Here is a 21,968-nt window from a genome sequence, read left to right on the forward strand (position 1 = left end):
CAAGAAAAACAAAACTATCTTCCCTAATGAGAGCAGGGCTTTGACTCAAATCCATGTCTGTTAACAGAGGCAGTGGAACTGGAAATTCCCCCAACTTCGTTCATCACAAGCGCTCCGTAGAGAGGACTCTGCTTGTGAAGCCACATCTGGTCCGTCACAGCCCTTCCCAAGGTTCTAAATGTTGCCCTTTGAAACCCACATACACCTGCAACACGGCCACACCCGCACTCCACGTTTTTATCTCCACTCTTAGCACTTTCTTATATTTGTATGTATGTAGAGAGGGCTTGCATGTATTTTTATCTTAATTTAACTCTACACTCTACCTGGCCCCTCAACCAAAGTTAACTACCTGCTGCCTTCCAAGTCCTTGCCACTCTGCTATAAAATGTGGGGTCTATTTCCTGTTCTCTCTCCCCCACCCCCACTTCCCACACCAATCACCTTGCCATGAGGGAGCCCAGGCTACAGTGGAAGCCCGTGGGTAAAAGTTTGAGCAGACAGCTCCAGCCAAGGACTCAGTTAACAGCCAAACTGCCAGAGGTGAGTGAATGAGCCTTCAAAAAATTTCAGTCCTTCCATCGATTCTCAGCTCTCATGGCTTCCAGATGAGGCCCCAAACAGCACGGAAAACACACAAACCATCTCCATTGTGCCTGCAGGCTCTGCTGCGCTTTGCCCAGATTCCTCACCTACAGAATTCTTGAGCATAATAAAATTGTTGCTCTGCGTTAGTAAGTTGTGGGGAGCTTTATTACACAGCAACAGATAACTGGGAAAGGATTAATTCATCCTTTCCAATGGCTACACATACAGTGTTCCACAGTATGGCTACAACACGCCTTGTTCAATCATTTCTTTTCACTCTGCTTCTAGTTTTGCCACCGCAAACATACATTCAAGGATCGATATCCTTGAATATATGTATATCTTGAGATTTATGCTTTTATTTCCATGAGAATTATAGACAGAATTGCATTTTAAGGTGTATTTTAATTTTTACTAGATTTTTTTTTTTAACCTTCTGATTCATAATGAGTTTACCTTGGGGGTTTTGATGTATTGATCTTTTCTACTATTTTCTACACTGCATTAATATAAGCCTTTCAAAATTAATTTCCTCTTCTACTTTCTTTTATGGGTTTTTTTTTCCTGATTTTTTAAGATGAGCACTGAGTTCTTATATTTCTAAAGTTTGTATTTCTAAACTTAGTTGGGTCTTGTAAGTTTGGTTATGTTAGGTTTTCCTTTTCTGCTTTAGAGAGTATACAATTTTAAATTTCTAACTTGATCCAAGGATTATTTGGTAGGGTGGTCTTAAGTTTCAAATAAATTAAATGGTTATATTATATTTATCTTTTAAAACTTTATTTCTAATTTCATTAATTTAATTTCATTGGATAATGTCACCTGTAAAAATCTTTCCTTTTAAATTTTTTATTGTTTTTTTATTGCAAAGTTTATGATAAACAGTCAATGGCCATTTGCAAATGCATATATGTTGTCTTTTCTTAAAATATTGTATTGAGAGCAACCAAAGGACTTGTATGCATGCATATAAGCATAACCCATGGACACAGACAGTAGGGGGGTGAGGGCATGTGTTGGAGGGTGAAATGGCAGGGAGAGGTCAATGGGGGGAAAAGGAGACATACGTAATACTTTAAAAATAAAGAATATATATTTGTATTGATTTCAGAGAGGAAGGGAGGGAGAGAGAGATAGAAATATCAATGATGAGAGAGAATCATTAATCGGCTGCCTCCTGCACGCTCCACACTGGGGATCAAACCCGAAACCCGGGCATGTGGCAAGACTGGAATCAAACTGTGACCTCCTGGTTCATAGGTCGATGCTCAACCACTGAGCCACACTGGCAGGGCTATATTCTGTTTAAAGATTGTAACATTTTGGAGAGAGGGAAATAAGATGGCAGTGTAGGTAATTGCCTGTAATCACCGCCTCCCACCACCACATCAAAATTACAACTAAAATACAGAACAACCATCATCCAGAACCGCTAGAAAGCTGGCTGAATGGAATTCCTACAACTAGAGAAGTAAAGAAGAAAGTACACTGAGACTGGTAGGAGGTGCGGAGGCGCCGAACAGGTCCAGCACCCATGTGTGCTGCTTTTGTAATCTGGAGGGAGATCATCTTTGCGGAGGCCACCTGGAGGAGCAAGGGTCCCAGCCCCACACCAGCCCCCCAGCCCAGGGTCCCAGAGTTGGGACAGTCAGCTGGCTGTAAAAACCAGTGCAGATTGGAGCTCAGTGACACAGAAGCTGCTGGAGACCCAGCTGTTCCTCTTAAAAGGCCGGCACCACAAACTGAACTTACAAGGTCCTGCTTCCTCTGAGCTCCAGCATCAGGATAAAGCTCTGGGAGACACATTTGTCTGGCATCAGGGCAGGAACTTGGGGGTGTCTTTCTCCCAGACAGTGGTAGTTGCAGGGATCATTGTTCCTGTGCTAGGACTTGACCGGTCTCAGGGCTGACTAGCAGCCATTTCTGTTTGCTCCGCCCTGGTGATTCTCTAAGACCCCGCCAAGCTGCCTGCATATAAATAGCCTGTCCTTAAAAACTTCAAACAAGCTGCAGCTGGGTCAGGAGCTCCAAACCTATCTATAAAAGGCCCAAGGCCTGCACCAGCACCAGCCTGCCTTGCTTCATAGCTGGGCCTCATCTGGGCACTTCCAAACTGGATACAAAGAGGAAGAATCTGAAGATCTCTCCATAGCTCCTGCTGGGTGGCCCCAGACAGTGGCTGACTTTGCACTTCCTTGGACACCCAAGAGCCAGTGCACCCAGTGGTCAGTGTCAGACCGTACCAGATTACAACTCTTCACATCCATAAGCGACACACTCAAGGGGCAGACTCAGTGAGCACCAAAGCCCCACTGAAGCAAGTCCTGCTCCATAGGGGTGTCTCCTGAATAACAGCTCTCCCACTGTAGTCACAGCTGTTCCCCACAGCCAATTAACCTAGAGGTCAATTCTTCCCAGTGACACCAACAGCAATCAAGTCTCAACTACAACAAGACTGTGCTCACAGCCCACAAAGAGGTGCACCTAGAGTTCCCAGCTCAGGCAACTGGGGAGGCTGAGCCACTAGGCCAGCCGTGGGCAAACTACGGCCCGCGGACCGGATCCGGCCCGCTTGAAATGAATAAAACTAAAAAAAAAAAAGACCGTACCCTTTTATGTAATGATGTTTACTTTGAATTTATATTAGTTCACACAAACACTCCATCCATGCTTTTGTTCCGGCCCTCCGGAACAAAACCCATTGTGGCCCTTGAGTCAAAAAGTTTGCCCACCCCTGCACTAGGCCCTATGGGACACCTATTACACAAGGCCACTCTAACAACTCAAGGAGACATAGCAGTTCTACCCAATACATAGAAACAAACACAGAGAAGCAGCCAAAATGTGGAGACAAAGAAACATGTCACAAATAAAAGAAATGAAAGAAAGCAAACTACTAGATATAGAGTTCAAAACCACAGTTATAAGGTGGACACAAGAATATTCTAGAAACCTCCAAGGGATTTAGTGAGACTTTCAAGGATCTTAGTGAGAATGCCAAACATGGAAAGGGGCAAGTCAGAAATTAAGCATACACTGATTGAAATAAAAAATAATATACAAGGATTCAACAGTAGAGTAGAGGATTCTGAGAATCAAATCAACCATTTGAAATGAGGAAGAAAAAACACCCAACCAGAAGAGCAAAAAGAAATAAGAATCCAAAAACATGAAGATAGTGTAAGGAGCCTCTAGGACAACTTAAAGTGTAACTACATTCACATTATGGGGATGCGAGAAGAAGAGAGAGAGCAAGATATTGATAACTTATTTGAAGAAATAATTACAGAAAACTTCCCCTACATGGTGAAAGAAGTAGACTTATAAGTCCAGGAAGCACAGAGAGTCTCAAACAAAAGGAACCCAAAGAGCACCACACCAAGACACATCATAATTAAAATGCCAAAGGGTAAAGACAAAGAGAGAATCTTAAAAGCAGAAAGAGAAAAGCAGTTAGTTACTTACAAGGGAATGCCCATACGACTGTCAGATGATTTCTCAACAGAAACTATACAGGCCAGAAGGGAGTGGCAAGAAATATTCAAAGTGATGAATAGCAAGGACCTACAACCAAGATTACTCTACCCAGCAAAGCTATCATTTAGAATTGAAAGTCACTCAGCAAGGTGGGAATTGAAGGACCATACCTCAACATAATAAAAGCCATATAGTATTGAAAGTCAGATAAGAGCTTCACAGACAAGAAAAAGCTAAAGGAGTTCATCACCACCAAACAAGTATTTATAAAATGTTAAAGGGTATTCTTGAAGATTAGGAAGAAGACGAAAAAGAAAAAGATAAAAAATATTAACAACAAAATGGCAACAAATACATACCTATCAACAATTGAATCTAAAAATCAAAATAAATAAATAAGAAACCTAATGAACCAAATAAACTGGTGAATAAAATAGAATCAGAGGCATGGAAATGGAACAGACTGACGATTCTCAGAGGGAAGGGGGGTGGTGGGTGGGAAGAGATTCAACAACTATCTTATATGCATATATGCATTACCTATGGACACAGACAATAGTGTGGCAAAGGCCTGGGATGGGTGGAGGAAGTCAATGGAGAGAAAAAGAGGGATATCTGTAATAATCTCAACAATAAAGTTTTTTAAAAATTGTAACATTCTGAACATATGTATTAAAGCAAATATGTTGATTATATTAGTCTTTGTATAGTCTTTCTTATTTTTTTCTGTTAGATCTAGTTCTGAGAGAGGTATAGTAAAAATCTACTCTAACTTCATGTTTATGAAGTTAATTTGCAATGCTAATAATCTTTTGACTTAAATATATTTAGCTATCTTATGAGGTTTGATGTACATCTATGTTAAGTTTTTTATATGCATTCTTTTAAAAAATATATATTTTTTTTATTTCAGAGAGGAAAGGAGAAGGAAAGATAGAAACATCAATGATGAGAGAGAATCATTGATTGGCTGCCTCCTGCACTCCCCCAACTGGGGATCAAGCTGTAACCAGGCCATGTGCCCTGACCAGGAATCCAGCTGTGACTTCCTTGTTCATAGGTCAATACTCAACCACTTAGCCATACTGGCCAGGCTATTCTTTTTTTTCTTTTTCTTGTTTTCTTTCCATTTTAGTTTGTAGGCATTAAGTTATAACTTTTTTTTTTTTTTTTTTTTTTTTTTTTATATATATTTTATTGATTTTTTACAGAGAGGAAGGGAGAGGGATAGAGAGCTAGAAACATCGATGAGAGAGAAACATCGATCAGCTGCCTCCTGCACACTCCCCACTGGGGATGTGCCCGCAACCCAGGTACATGCCCCTGACCGGAATCGAACCTGGGACCCTTCAGTCCGCAGGCCGATGCTCTATCCACTGAGCCAAACCGGTTTCGGCCATTAAGTTATAACTTATTCCCTCTTTTCCCTTACCAATTTCAAAATATTATGCTTTTCCATTTCACTAGTGATTATTTCCATTTCACTGGTGGTTATTCTTTTTTAATATTCATCATAAACCTATTTTATTACTATTCTATGGAAAGATATTATTTCCCCACATTTGTCTATTCCTGATACCTTCCACCTCATAAGATACTACTTTTAGAATCCTTTACTTCCCACTCCCCTCCTCTCAACTCCACCTCTTGGGTTTTGTTGAGAAATTTGCAACTTTTATTTCCAGGCTTTCACTAGGTATAGATCTCATTTATCTTAATAGTCTTTATTTTTGCACATACACAGTCCCAGTCATTCTATGTATATTGCAAGGTTCATTGTTCACTCACCACTTTTTCCTACTTTACCTTCTCCTTTCTTGAAATTTCTGTTCTCATTAACTTGCTTAGTTAGAATCCTTTTTTCATAGTTTCCTCAGATGGGGTATATCAATGCTATAGTCTTGGAATCCTTACATTTCTGCATCCCTTCCACCCTGGCAGGTAAATGATGCTCAGCTAGAAAGAGACCTCGTGGGTTACATTCCTTTTCTCTCAATATGTACAGATTTTATTCCAGTGTCTGATGCCAGTCTGATTTTTTTCCCTTTGTAAATAATTCCTTTCTATCAAGAAACATAAGATTTTTCTTTCCAACCTTGGGATTCAGGAATTGTCAAAAAACGGTTTAAGTGTGTTTTTATTCTCATCAATCCTGCCAAGAATTTTGGGACACTTTTATCTGCAAAGACAAGCCTTTATTTAGCTCAGGAAAATGTACATCTATTAAATTTGACTTTTCCTCTGTAATTCTCTCTGGAACTCCTATTACTCATATATTAGATGTCCTGGCTCTGTCCTCTCTTCAGCAATTAATGTATCCATTTAATGTGAAAAGGTGTACCGATTCTTTTCCTGATAATATTGGCTCATCACATATCAACTAAATTATCTGATTGTAACATTTGGTACTAGAAAGCAGCCTGAAGTGAAATATAATAATCCTATATAATAAAGAGCTAATATGCAAATGGTTGTCATGCCCTCGCACCCTTGCGCCCTCACACCCTCGCGTCCTCACACCCTCATGTCAGGGCCAGGGGACCTGAGGCCAGGTGGGGGGGACCTGAGGCTGCGCCCCCCACCCTGCGGGGCTTGATGGGGGTGGGGCCAGCCATGTCTGGGTCTCACACGATTTTGAGGTGCACGAAGGTGGGTGGGGACTTCACTCTGGGTCCCGTGGCACACCCCAGACTCTGACAGGAGAGAGATTTTCATATACATTTTACTAATTTTCTTTCATCTCTGACACTTCTATTATAGAGAAAGGGCAAAGAGCAATATTAAAATATTCCTCTAATTAATTCCCTTTTAATGTGCACAATTTCGTGCACCGGGTCACTAGTATACATATAATTTACACACTTTTTAATTCACTCTATCAAGTATATTTTTCACTATTTTAAAATATGCACTCATTAAATTGCATATATTTTTAAATAATATTCTAAAAGCAATATAGTTTTTTAAAATTTATCTTTATTGTTGAAAGTATTACAGATACCCCCTCTCCCCCACCCATGATTAACCCCCTCCATCCCACTCCTGTCCCCTCCCCAGGTCTTCCCACACTATTGTCTGTCCATGGGCTATGCATATATGCATATAAGTTCATTGGCTACTCTCTTCCTGCCCCACCCCTTCCCTCTGAAATACGTCAGTCAGTTGCATGCTTCAATGTCTCTGGATCTTTTTTGTTCGTTTTGTTCATTAGATTCCACATATGAGTGAGACCATGTGATACTTGTCTTTCTCTGACTGGCTTATTTCCCTTAGCATAATACTCTCCAGGTCCCTCCTTGCTGTCTCAAAGGGTAAAAGATCCTTCTTTTTTACTGCTGCATAGTATCCCATGTACTGCAGCTTTTTTATCCACTCATCTACTGATGGGCACTTGGCCTATTTCCAGATCTTAGCTATTGTAAATAGCACTGCTATTAACATAGGAGTGCATATATTCTTTCTGATTGGTGTTTTGGGATTGTTAGGATATATTCCTAGAAGTGGGATCACTGGGTCATATAGCATTCCCTTTTTAATAGTTTTGAGGAAACTCCACATTGTTTTCCATAGTGGTTGTACCAGTCTGCATTCCCACCAGCAGTGTACTAGGGTTCCTTTTTCTCCACATCTTCAACAGCACTTATTTGTTGATTTATTAAAGGCAGCCATTCGGGCAGGTGTGGGGTGGTACCTCATTGTTGTTTTAATTTTCATCTTTCTCATGATTAGTGACATTAAGCATTTTTTCATGTCTCTTGGCCATTTGTATGTTCTCTTTGGAGAAGTGTCCACTCATTTTTTAATTGGATTGTTTGTCTTCCTTTTATTGACTTGTATGAGTATTTTATATATTTTGGAAATTAACCCCTTATCAGATGTATCATTAGCAAATATGTTCTCCCATACAGTAGGTTTCCTTTTCTTTTTTCTTTTTTTGATATCTCTTTATTGATTTCAGAGAGGAAGAAAGACGGAGAGAGAGAGAGAGAAACATCAATGATGAGACAATCATTGATCGGCTGCCTCCTGCACGTCTCCTACTGGGGATCGAGCCCACAACCCAGGTATGTGCCCTTGGCCAGAATCAAACCTGGGACCCTTCAGTCCACAGGCTGACACTCTATCCACTGAGCCAAACTGGCTAGAGCTCCCTTTACCTTTTGATGTTGATTTCTTTTGCTATGCATAAGATTTTTATTTTGATGTAGTCCCATTTGTTTATTTTCCTTTGTTTCTCTTGCCCTAGGCATTATATCAGTAAAAACTCTGCTACGGGAGATGTCTGCTATTTTGCTGCCAAAGTTTTCTTCTAGGATTTTTATGGCTTCACAACGTATATTTAAGTCTTTTACCCATTTTGATTCTATTCTTGTGTATGGTGTAAGTTGGTGGTCTAGTTTCTTTCTTTTTTTTTTTTTTTTTGCCATGTACCTGTCCAATTATCCCAACACCATTTATTTTAAATTATGCATCCATTAAATCGTCTATTTTTAAAAAGTAATATTCTAAAAGCAATATACATAGTTTAAAAAAAAATAAAGAACTGCTCAATGAAAGTAAAATTTCCCTCTCCCACCTCTGATTCCCCAGGCCCACCCCTAAGGAAGACCTGCTCTTCAGTTTCTCATAGAACTGTTCAGAAATTCTTCATGTGTAACACACACAAAATGCATTACTATGGGAGTATTCATAGCTTCTTTACATCCTCCTACCTACAAACCAATATTTCTGACACTTATACCCTGACCCCTTCCCACCTCCTACATTTCCACCTCCCACTGCCTTATTACGCAGATAGGACAAATTGGGGGGGGGGGGGGGGGCGCGGGTACTTATAGAAATAAAAAAGAGAGGTAGGAGCTTTATAACCAAAAGGCCCAGGCCTATTCACTACAGACAGACAGAGAGAAAAGGAGGGAGGAGTGGTAGGTGAGGCCAAGCACCTGTAGATAGCAGGGTGGGTTTCAGGGGATGGAAGAGAGTAAGGAACATGGGGACAGGCTTTGGGGTACTTTCAGCTTATGAGAGAGTGGAAGACAGAAAGACTGTGTGGGAATGCAGACTTAAAGAGGTGCTCATGCAAATTATGTTTTATATAACTTGTGCTATCTAAGATACAAGTGTTTCATGTAAGTACTTTGAGGACTATAAAGATTAGAATTACTTTTACTGTATTCTAAACATGATACCCTCTGAGGCTGAGTCATCGGGGCCCAAGATCTATTCTTTTCACTCTATGTGTGGGTTTGCATTCGTGTGTGTGTGTGTGTGTGTGTGTGTGTGTGTGTGTACACAGAGGTGTATAGAGTATAAGGTACTTTCAAAATAGATTCCTACATAACCAAGTTTTGGGGGGAAGAAATTAATTTTACCTAAGAAAAGACAGAACATGCTGAAACCGGTTTGGCTCAGTGGATAGAGCGTCGGCTTGTGGACTGAAAGGTCCCAGGTTCGATTCCGGTCAGGGGCATGTACCTGGGTTGTGGGCACATCCCCAGTGGGAGATGTGCAGGAGGCAGCTGATTGATGTTTCTCTCTCATCGATGTTTCTAACTCTCTATCTCTCTCCCTTCCTCTCTGTAAAAAATCAAAAAAATATATTTTAAAAAAAAGAAAAGAAAAAAGAAAAGACAGAACAATGAAGAGAAAAAAGTCCAGAGCTTTAAAAAAGACAGTAAGCTTCCCTAACTGGTTTGGCTCAGTGGATAGAGCGTCAGCCTGCAGACTCAAGGGTCCCAGGTTTGATTCTGGTCAAGGGCATGTACCTTGGTTGCGGGCACATCCCCTGTAGGAGGTATGCAGGAGGCAGCTGATGGATGTTTCTCTCTCATCGATGTTTCTAACTCTCCATCCCTCTCCCTTCCTCTCTGTAAAAAATCAATAAAAATATTTTTTAATAAATAAATAAATAATAAAAATAAAAAAGACAGTGAGCACTTCTTACTATATGCCTCTATCCATATCAGTTTCCAAAGAGATTCAGGAAAGTGCCATCAATTCTTAATTGTTGATGTAAACAGGTAAACAGAGGTAATCCAAAATAGTGGGAGATTTTTTAAGTATATTTCATAGGTTTCCATAAATTCAGATGGATAAATGAACAGAAAAGTGACTTCACACAAAACAGTGAAGGACCACTGCAAGGAATTGGCTCAGAACGCGCTTAGAAACCTTCCTTTTCCCACAGTCCTCCTGATGGTTCCATCCATCCCATTCTCATCCCTCCACTGGGTGCAAAACAGTTGATTAAAGCAGAATAATTCTTTCCTCAAAGTGGGGCTGTGTGAGTCAGATCCTATCCGTGTAAAGCAGTGGTTCTCAACCTTGGCTGCACATTAGAATCACCTGGGAATCTTTTTAAAATCCTGATTTCTGGGCCTCATCCTCTGGAAATTCTGTTTCTTTGTTACTAATGTTGTGGCCCTACCCCATAACAAAGAAACAGAATTTCCGGAGGATGAGGCCCAGAAATCAGGATTTTAAAAAGATTCCCAGGTGATTCTAATGTGCAGCCAAGGTTGAGAACCACTGGTGTAAAGGATGGGGACCATGCAAATTTAAAAAACATTTTTTAATCCATCAATACTTTCAGCAGACTGTCTTTCAATCTCCCTCCCCACTCTGCTGCCTGTCACCATCCTGGACAATATGTACATAAATGTATGATCCAGAAATTTGCTATCAGTTCTGTGACCACCTCCACTCTGACAACCATTATCTCCAAACTCAGCCACAAATCAAACTCTGTTAGGAACACATAGCCGCATCCCTAACATCTTCCACTCTGAAGTTCCCTCCCCTCCTACAGCTTCCTTCCACTTTCCCTGTCCCTCACACTGTGTAAATCTGTTCTTTACCTGCATGACAACTTCACTATTCACCTCCATTTCTCTCAGACCCCTCTGGATCCTACTTGACGTCTTATCCAGGCTGTATCTCAGTTAATTATCTCAACTTTATAGACACAACATCCTAAATTCCTTCTCACTTTCCACACTGACCCTCTACCATGCCTAATTGCCAATCACTTCACCCTTGCTTCACACAGCTGATTTCTCTGTTTCTCTTCTGATTCCTGAGACTTGCTGGAGAAAAGTCACTTGATACAATAAATACCAGGTGTTTTGGATATACGGATCTCAATTTGAAATGTACTTCTATTTATTAGCTGGGAAAATTTGGACAAGTAACATAATTTCTCTGAACATCTGTTCCCCAATATTGTAAAACTAGAGGCCCGGTTACAAAAATTCATGCACTAGGGGGGTGTCCCTCAGCCCAGCCTGCACCCTGTCCAATCTGGGACCCCTCGAGGGATGTCCAACTGCCGGTATAGGCCCGATCCCACCAGCAGTCAGACATCCCTCTCACAATCCAGGACTGCTGGCTCCTAACCACTTGCCTGCCTGCCTGCCTGATTGCCCCTAACTGCTCCTGCCTGCCAGCCTGACCACCCCCTAATGGCTCCCCTGCTGGCCTGATTGACACCTAACCACTCCCCTGCCAGCCCAATTGCCCCCAATTGCCCTCCCCTGCTGGCCTGGTCGCCCCCAACTGTCCTCCCCTGCTGGACTGATCTTGCCCCCAACTGCCCTCCCCTGCCAGCCTGGTCACCTGGTGGAAGCCAAGCGGAGCAGCAGCAGGGACCCACCCCCTAGCGGGGCTGAAGGAACTCAGACAGCAGGCACCCCCTGGTGCGACTGTGGGAACCCCAGCAGCAGGCGTGCAGAACGGCCGCCGGGCCTCCTGCCCCCCACAGGGCTGTGGGAACTGCGGCAGCCAGAGCAGCTGGCCCTGCCTCCACTATGCGCGCCACCATCTTGTGACGGCATTACGGCATTAGGGTTAATTTGCATATTACCTTTTTATTATATAGGACTAGAGGCCCGGTGCACAAAAATTTGTGCACTCAGTGGGGTCCCTCAGCCCTGTGCCCTCTCACAGTCTGGGGCCTCTCGTGGGATGCTCCCTGAGGGATTGGGCCTAAGCTGGCAGTCAGACATCCTTAGCACTGCTGAGGCGGGAGAGGCTCCCACCGCCACCACTGTACTGGCAGCCATCATCCTGGCTTGTGGCTGAGCAGAGCTCCCGCTGTGGGAGCGCACTGACCACCAGGGGGGCAGCTCCTGCATTGAGCATCTGCCCCCTGGTGGTCAGTGTGTGTCATAGTGACCAGTCATTCCCAGTCCTTCTGCTGTTAGGGTCAATTTGCATACTACTCTTTTATTATATAGAATAGCGCATATCCATTAGCATACTTTCAGCTAGAACAAAAAACTCAACCAAAAGTAGCCTATTGTCTCCTATAACCAGGTAGCTTAAGATTGGTCCCAGGGTTAATTCAGGGGCTCAATGATGTCATCAAGAACAAAGGTTCTTTTCTTTAAAAAAAACCTTTTAAAAATATATTTTTATTGATTCAGAGGGAGAGATAAACATCGATGAGAATTATTAATCTGCTGCCTTCTGCACACCCTCTACTGGGGATGGAGCCAGCAAGCTGGTCATGTGCCCTGACCAGAAATCAAACTGTGACCCCCTGGTTCATAGGTCAACACTCAACCACTGACCCACACTGGCTGAGCAAAGGTTCTTTTCTTTTTATGCTCCATCATCCTTAGCACATGGCTTGGGATTTGGGTTTATCTTTGCAGTTATAATGTTGAAAATGCATTTCCAGGCATTACAAACACACACACAGTCTTAGGGGGAAAGGGTGCACTTCCTCCCAGGGGCCTCCTACATTAGGGAGAGAAACCTTTCCTAGAACCTTCCTAGTAGAATTCTACTGAAGTCCCTTTGGCTTGATCATATGTCTACCCTTTAACTAATCACTGGCAAAGGGAAATGGAACTGCCAGAAGGCCTTTTTAACCAATCACAAATTCACCCTCTGGGCCAGAGAGGGTCAATCTTCCCTGAGCAAAATGCAAACAGATACTGAACAAAAAGTTATGATAATAAGAAAGAATACCTATTGGATAGGCCAACAATCTATCTCATGCAATTATAGAGATCGTATTAGGTATATTTTGCAAAGTATCTAATGGAGCCTGGAACATCACAGAAATGATGGTTTTAAAATACGTCCACAAATCCTTTGACCCTCTTTCCTTTAAAAGGTAGAGCTAATTTCCCTATTCTTAAATGTGGACTGAACTTGGTGACTTGCTTCTAAGAAGCAGAATTTGGCATGCAGGAGGAAGCCCATCAATGATTATCTTTCATCATTGATGTTTCTATCTCTCTCTCCCCCTCTCCCTTCCTCTGAAATCAATAAAAATATATTTTTTAAAAAAATAATGTGGCAAAGACTACTATTCATCCCCCTAATATCCATTCTCTTTCCTCAAAGAGAATTCCAAATTTTAGTTGATCTATGGCAGTATGAAATAAATACAATTTCTCAGCCTCTCTTGCAGCTAGGTATGAACTATGTGACTATGGCAGCTTCCAAAAATCTTCTATAAAAGATTGCTAACACTTGCCCATTGTTCTCTTTGTCCTTCCAATAAAATGTAGGCCTGTGATGGTTACAGCTCTAGCCACCCATCCTGATGTAAAAAAATGAGGGCCACATCTTGAGTATGGTAGAGTGGTAAGCTAAAACGATCTTAGATCCCCCCAAAAATTTCATATACAAGAGCACACCAATCAGTCCTAGATGCTATACCTCTCGAATTTTATATTGAGAATTTTTATCTTTGCATTGGAAAAAACTGTAATAGCATCTTCTCTGGGTTAAAGGAGGAAGGCAGATGTATAAATGGCAGATTATCTTTTAGTTGAGGATAACAAGATATTATCCCTAAATATAAATTCTTACTCTTATGACGGAAGTTACTCAATACTATGTTCAAGTCTTACCCCTGCCACTAACTAGCAAATTCATCAACTTCTCTAAGTCTTTGTAAGACATCTATATTAAAAAATTCTTTTGAGTCTTAAAATATAATGTTTGTGAAAGTGTTCCACAGTATACATCACTATACACAAGAGTTGATGAAATAATTATGAGATACTGGTGGACAGATTTTCTGTCTTGTCTCACATTATATCCCCAGTAACAAGTATTCAATAAACACTCAAAAAAATAAATATTTTTAAGTTGCTAAATGAGTGAGTTATTTTACTTAGGAGTGAAATTTAAAAGGTCTTTAATATCAACTAAAGTTATTACTTGATTCCCTTAAAAAAGAAATCTTAATTTTGACATCTGTCAAAGGTGTTAAGAAATAAATCTAGCTAATCCATTTATCTGGTTCAAAAGGGGACCCCTTATTTGCTATAGCAAAATAATTTAAACTGGAATAAAAGTTGTGGTATAGAAATAAAATTTTATGACATTTTTTCCTTGAGATTACACAGGTATACATGATGGTAGGGGGAGAGGGGCTGGCTAGAGGTGGCTAAGAGGTGAGGGAGGAGTGGGAGACATCTGTAATAGTGTCAAGAATTAAAAAAAATAAAGTAAAAGATTTTAAAATATGTCTTTATTGATTTCAGAGTAGAAAGGAGAGGGAGGGAGAGATAGAAACATCAATGATAGAGAGCATCATTGATTGGTTGCCTCCTGCATGCCCCACACTGGGAATAGAGCCTGCAACTCTGGCATGTGCCCTTCACCGGAATTGAACCTGGAACCCTTCAGTCCACACTGAGCCAAACCAGCTAAGGCCAAATGTTTTGTGTGTTTTTTAATATATATTTTATTGATTTTTACAGAGAGGAAGAGAGAGGAATAGAAACATTGATGAGAGAGAAACATCGATCAGCTGCCTCCTACACACCCCCCACTGGAGATGTGCCCACAACCAAGGTACATGCCCTTGACCAGAATCAAACCTGGGGCCCTTCAGTCTGCAGGCCGATGCTCTATCCACTGAGCTAAACCGGTCAGGACTTAAATAAATATATATTTTTTAATATTTAAACTTTACTAACTTTACCATATCAAATAAAAGATTTCCTCACACAGACTGTTTCTAAAGTATTTTATTAAATTAAATATGTAATTTGCAAATGGCTTCATAAGAAATTTTTAAAGCAAAGTTACAAAACATTTTCAATAAAAAAGTAGAGTTAACAGCAAAATTACATTTTCTTTATAGTACAAATAAAAACATTTAATTTCTGATATACTGTCTGAAATTTTTATTATATGTTCTCCAACAGATAGCTGCAATGATGTACTTTAATGAGAAGTTTCATGGTTAAGTCAGTCATGTATTAATAACAGGTTCATTATTTGGACCATAAAAGTCAATTGCTCAACTTTATGGAAAATCATAAAATTTCTCATCATACAATGTGAAGTTCTAAAAGGCTCTTCAGGATATAGATGTAGTCTAGCCTTGTTTTCTATTAAATTCTCTAAAGAAGCATTAAGTAACACTGTAAACTTGAATTACATTTCAAAAATAAGCACCATTAACAAACATTCTACATAAACTTTACTTGTTTTTTTTTTTTTTGGCCACACAAACATTTAAATTTGTTTCTTTTACATGTAATTTAAAATAAACACTATTTAATCACTGCACGGAAAAAATGATCAAACTTCATCTCATTGCACAATGGAAAAGCACTTGGAAAACAACAGCAAACATTATTTTTGTATTTTTTTTACGCATTTTGTCATTTTCTTAAATTGAGAGCAGTTAAGACATTGTCAGAGCAATTTCCTGAGCTTCAAACGTTCCAATTTCCAGTTCAGACCAAACTTGTGTGTCCTTTTTCTATGCATACAAAACACTTGAATTTTCAAAGAAACAGAACAAAAATAAAGGACTGGAATCCAACAGAATTGTTTGGCTTTTCTTCTCAAATGTGTTATAATACACAAGACACTTTAAAATATGTCAGGAATCCTACTTGATAATAAGTCCTGTATTTAAAGGCCATAGAACTGCAAATAATATGAAAACACTAATAAATTGGAAAAATAACTCAATCTGAAAAGAACATAGGAATATACGAACAGCTAATAAATAAAAAGCAACATGCTTCCATTTCTCAGGAACAAGTAAGGAAGTGGATGGATTAAAATACTGTTAAGGGTCCCCTCAGTCCAACTGCACATTCCCTGTGGTTTCCACACTGTTCTCTTTTCCCCCTGGTAGATACTAGGATAAGAGACTACTGAAAGATATAACTGTTACTAAAACCTTCCAACTACACAGTGTTGCACTTTAAAAATATTAGTACTTCTGCAAAGAGCCATCCTAATGAATAATGTACTAGCACAAATATACCAACACATAAAAACTTTGAAAATCCCCACACTAGGATTTAGAAATGGGCAAAGGGAGCGATTATAAAAATGTTTTTCATAATTATGTGTTGTTTAAACTATGCTAGATAGTGGGGTAGGTAGCAGTATAGGATTAAACAGCTTTACAAAAATACATTCGATGCTTAAAATGTGCCTATATATTTATGAATGATGATTTAGGAGAAATACCCTAGGTTTAGCAAAATAAAGTACAACATTAAAGTTGATACAACATAAAACAAAGCTGTTTTCATTTGGTTTTTGCCACAAAACACCTCACCTCTTGTTCTTTTTGACTGCTCCCACATTAATCATAATTATATTATTAAAATAAGTTTAGCTGAAGTGCTCAAAAGCAATTTTTCAACTGGGTGAGGAAATATAAAAACACAAAATATGCAGCTGCACACTCGAATAACTCTAGGTTTTAGTATTGTTAGTCACATTTCTTACATCATATTAATTTACACATAAAGATACTTATATCATTAACAATTGTAATTTTATAAGTAGTTGAAATGAACTGTTTTATTTCTAATGTGTACAACTCTTCTAGACATTACTAAAAACATATGCTAAACTGTTGGCATTTTTTCTTTTTTAACAAATTATTACAAACATAGAATATGAATACTTCAATTATCAGTCACTAACCATTTCTAAATAATAAACATTTTTATTTTTGTGGAAATAAATTCAACAACACAGCTCTTCTTTTAAAAGCATGCTTTCATAATATATAAAAGTGTGTTTTTGAGTTCTATTTTCATTAAAATGTCTGTTATTTTAGGAAACCATTCTGTAATTCAGGGTTCTTTCAGTAACAGCTGAATCCTATAATTCCTGATCCAAATGATTTTTTAAGCTTATGAAAGAGCAACACAATTGTTAAAATTATATGTTGAAAGTATTCTCCATATCCAAAGTCAAATTTATTTAAACCACTGTCTCATACTGGAAAATTAAACTTTATCACATTAAACTTGTATAAAGGAAATTTCAATCAACATACTTTAACATACTAACAGGACTTTTTACCTGACCAAAAAAGAGAAGCCAATGAAGGTTTTCTTCCAGGAAGTTGGCTCTTTTTAAAAATAAAAGTTAAAAACTTTTAAATTGTAGTGATTCTTTTTATAATTACATCAAAACTGTTTTCTGTATTTGTTTTTAAGTTAATAGAATTTTGACCTTACTGCAGTCTAGAAATTACAAGCCCCAAATATAAAAGACAGGTCTTTAGAACTATCTTAAATACCACTTACACAGACGGTTCTAGAAGCAGTTCTATAAGATGGCAACATTTGGTAGATATCTAACCACTTCTCCTTCTCTGAAACTTTTTCTGCCTTTGGAAAGTGTAAAACTGCAATATAATCTTAGACCCCAACTTTCCTCCTGGAAATGCCCACACGCAGAAAAAAGAAACAGAAGGTTAAGAGATCAAAATCATATACAAATACAAAGCAGAAGAAAGCACAACAGCATGTCTTCCTTCCAATAGGACATAGCAAAATAAGAAGATTTTTTTTAAATTTTGTTTTGAAATAAAAAAGCATTCAAGTGTTTTATTAGTTCTCCTTTCTTTCATTACTATCATAGATACCATTAGGTCTTCACTAAACATCAAACAACAATTAATAGAAAGATAATTTCTCTTTTAGAAAAAATCTGTGCACTTTCAAACTTTAAAACTGGATCTGATAATTTTATCTAAGAAAATTATCTCTAATATTTTTAGCATATTTGGCATATGATTCAATAAAAAATTAAACTTCTCTTTAATTTTGAAAAACATCATAACATTTTTGTTTTATAACTAGACATTATTTCTAATAAAACACATGTTGACAGTAAAATTGACTAAATTACTGCAAATAAAACTAATTTTAACCTACAAACCTTCACACTTCTAAGTTAAGGACATTTATTTTACTTGAGCATGACCTTCAAGCACCCTGGTTTAATTTCAGAGAACCTGCAGAAATGAGAAAAGAGTAATTTTAAAGATAAAAATTTCTAACTAGGTAAGAAATGTATATTATAATCAATTCCAAAGGCCTATACCAAATATATTTACTATCAAAGTACTCTCAATATCCAGGACCAGTATCTATGCTTATGGTCCTTTTAATTTGTTGTCAAAATAAATACAATCCTAAGGCTTGGGTTTACTCCTAACTTAATAATTATTACAATTTAAGATTTATCAAAACTCTCAAGCCTGAATTTGACCTTCATGAAGAAGAGCATGCTGTATCAAGAATAAGATGTTGCCTACATTATATTATTTCTATGCCTTGTGTAACAAGAAGAAATCTAATAGGTAAGTTTAATTCATCAGGCCATTAAATGGTTTCAACACCCTCTGTGTGAAATTTTAAATTAAAAAAAACACACTAGTCTCTGAAATAGATCATTAATCCCAATGTGATAATGTTCTGGTCTAAGTATTCCTTTTGTAAAAGTACCTACAATGTCATCTGTTTTCATGCTCAGAATACTACCATTTTCTATAATGCAGCCAAACAACATTTATTACATGGCTTAAAAAAATATGCTGCACTAACTAAACTGGTAGCAGGGAAAGAAGGCTACTTAATGAAGTACATCCTCAGGGAATCTATCTATCAACAGATCTTTATTCTTGGACTGCTCTTTTCTTGTTGTTTTCTGTTGCAGAATAATAATCACTTAATAAAAAAGAACAGTTCATATTTGTCAGCTAAGATCATAAATACCATTTAACTTATTAAAGAGGTATAAATTCACAGTGACTACAGTGTTTCTGCTAATATTTAAACATATCCAAATTATAAACGTATTTCAGCAGAAGCTCCTAATTCCTTCCAAAACCCACAGATATGCATCTACTTCCAAAGGGATAATTAAACAGCAATCTTAAACTATGATATGTGTAAACGAATTATCTTGGATAATACATTATCAAAGAAATACAAATATTATTACTTTCTTTTAGATTTTAAATTTATGATAGAAATAGTTTTGTCAGATGACTGATTACTTCAATAACAAACACATTTTTCTTTCATTTCTGGTTTACTGGACATCATAAATCCAGCAGGTAGGTAATCATAATTTAAGCATGACTATAGCTAAAATCAGAAGGTCAAATTTAGTTAACTACTTTAACATATCGTTCTAAGCACACTCTTAGTGTTTACTATCTATAGATATGGGCAATTGTCAATTATCGGTAACAGCAATTTATACTCACCTGAAGCTATGGCTTGTGAGGTATTTAATGACAGCTGGTTTGATGCGAGCTACTCCTCCCTGGCTGTGATTGCCTCTCCCCGTAATCACAGACAGATAGGGCTTGCCACCATTCTGCTTAAATTCTGTTACAAAAGGAATTGGAATAGTTCAAATTCATTTAAATTACAATCTCAATAGAAAACAAACATGAACTACTCAAAACACATATGAAGTTATTTTCATGGGGATTTAGAGACTCATGACTTTAAAAAGCCCAGAACTGATATCTTTAAATGTAAGTTGTACCTACACTGTTGAAGTATGGAAGCCTTATGGCAATTCATGTGCCTAAAAACTAGAGTGAAACATTTTCCCATGTGGGGAAGATTTCCTTGTGCTATCAAAATATCTCTCTGAAATAACGGTAATTACAATATGATACCTAAAAATTATTACACCCATGAAGTCAGGCATTGCTTTAAGTGATTTATGTTTACTAACTAAGAATCTTCACAAAAACCCTATTAGATAAATGCTCTGAAGCCTGTTAGCTTTGGCCTAATTAGCTGCTCTGCCACTAAGTGACTGAGTGTGATGACCACAGACAAGTTACGTAGCCTATCTGTGCCTATTTCCTCATCAGTAAAAAGGGATATAAAGCAAGTACTTTATAGAGTATCCCCCTCAGTAATGGCTATAACAAATCCACTAAATATAACATAGACTGCAGTCTGTTAAAAGGTAAGTATTAACTTAAGAAATTCTTCCAAATAGGTGATTTTTAAATATTGAGTGAACCTGTGCCTCTTAAAAGACTGGGAATGACCTTGAGAAAATCAAATATATAAATCCTGAAAGTCAATAACAGAGGCAATAAAATTCTAAAAACCTGTTAATAATAAAAGTTGACTTAATGAATTTAAATAAACACTTGTTCCTCATTTATAAATAGCACAAGCTCTCACTTTTAGCATAAAATACATATACATACAATAAAAACATTCCATATTCTGCTCATCAAGTTCCCCTAAGACGCCAGCAGATCCACAAGCAGATGGTTTTTCAAGTTTCCTGTCTCCAGGGCAGTATTTGGCCTGGAATTTTAAGAGGATATGTTTCTCTTGCATTTTAATTCCTTCTTTGCATAGGATCTCCATTTCTGCTCTAAGCTACTGGTATATCCAATACTTCAAGCAATATTTTATTCAAAATTCAACTCTGCTGGGTTCTGGCTGTACAAGGGTATTCACTTTGTAAAAAGTTTTTATGCTACACAATTATTATTTGTGCATTTTTATTTATGGATGTGATATTATAAATAAAAGTTTGGTTTAAAAAAACTTGACTCTCACCCTGGCTGGTTTTCTCAGTGGTTAAAGATTTGGCCAGGAGACCAAAGGATCACAGGTTCAGTTCCTGGTCAAGGACACATACCTTGATTGTTGGACCAGTCCCCCTTCAGAACACGTGAGGAAGGCATGTCTGTCTCTTTCTTTCTCTCTCTCTCTCTCTCTCTCCCCCCTCCCTCTTTTCTCCCTTCCACTCTGTCTAAAAATCAATGGAAAAATATCCTCAAGTGAGGATTAAAAAAAAAAACCTTGAATCTCTTAACTAATTCACTCTCACCACTCCTTCACTGCTTAACTGAGTATAACTCACTCTCACCACTCCTTCACTACTTAACTGAGTATAACTCACTCTCACCACTCCTTCACTGCTTAACTGAGTATAACTCACTCTCACCACTCCTTCACTGCTTAACTGAGTATAACTCACTCTCACCACTCCTTCACTGCTTAACTGAGTATAACTCACTCTCACCACTCCTTCACTGCTTAACCTGCTATAATTCACTCGCCACTCCTTCACTGCTGCTCCCCTTATCAGGGCGGTCATTTATACCATCACTCCTTTCAATAGTTCACTTACTGCTCTGAAAACATTGTCTAGTTGAATCACATGCCTCAAATAAAGTAAGTGTTCAAAGGATGTTTATTGAACGAATGAATGTACTGGTATATGTTCACAAATTTCAGGTTATTCCTGCTGTTTACCACCTTTTAAAAAACTAACTCGTTTTTAAGCATATGCTAAATTTCTTATCACTTCAATTGTAAATATTTCAGTATGTATTTCAAAAAGGACCCTTAAAAAATATATAACCACAATGTCACCAATATCTTGCAAAATTAAAAATAGTTCCTTAATATTCCACTGGCTTGGCTCAGTGGTTGATTGTAGACTTATGAACCAGGAGGTCACGGCTCCTTCCCAGTCATGGCACATGCCCGGGTTGCAGGCTCGATCCCCACTGGGGGGCATGCAGGAAGCAGCCGATCAATGATGTTCTGGGAATTTCATCATTGATGTTTCTATCTCTCTCTCCCTCTCCCTTCCTCTCTGAAATCAAT

At 38.3% G+C, this 21,968-nt stretch overlaps 1 protein-coding gene across 1 annotated transcript in view; it reads right to left on the bottom strand.

Moving 5' to 3' along the window:
* Nucleotides 1-16,940: 16,940 nt before the first annotated feature.
* The window catches only part of N4BP2 (NEDD4 binding protein 2), a 69,468-nt gene continuing 64,440 nt past the window's right edge, over nt 16,941-21,968 (bottom strand). Inside the window, exons 17-18 of the mRNA XM_081092865.1 lie at nt 19,577-19,700; nt 16,941-18,316 (exon numbers count right to left, since the gene is read on the bottom strand). Coding sequence (XP_080948991.1) covers nt 18,271-18,316; nt 19,577-19,700 — 170 coding nt within the window. The 3' untranslated portion in view covers nt 16,941-18,270. The remainder of the gene's footprint in view (nt 18,317-19,576; nt 19,701-21,968) is intronic.

The sequence above is a fragment of the Myotis nattereri genome (genome assembly GCF_964212035.1).
Source record: "Myotis nattereri genome assembly, chromosome: 1".
NCBI classification, from domain to species: domain Eukaryota; kingdom Metazoa; phylum Chordata; class Mammalia; order Chiroptera; family Vespertilionidae; genus Myotis; species Myotis nattereri.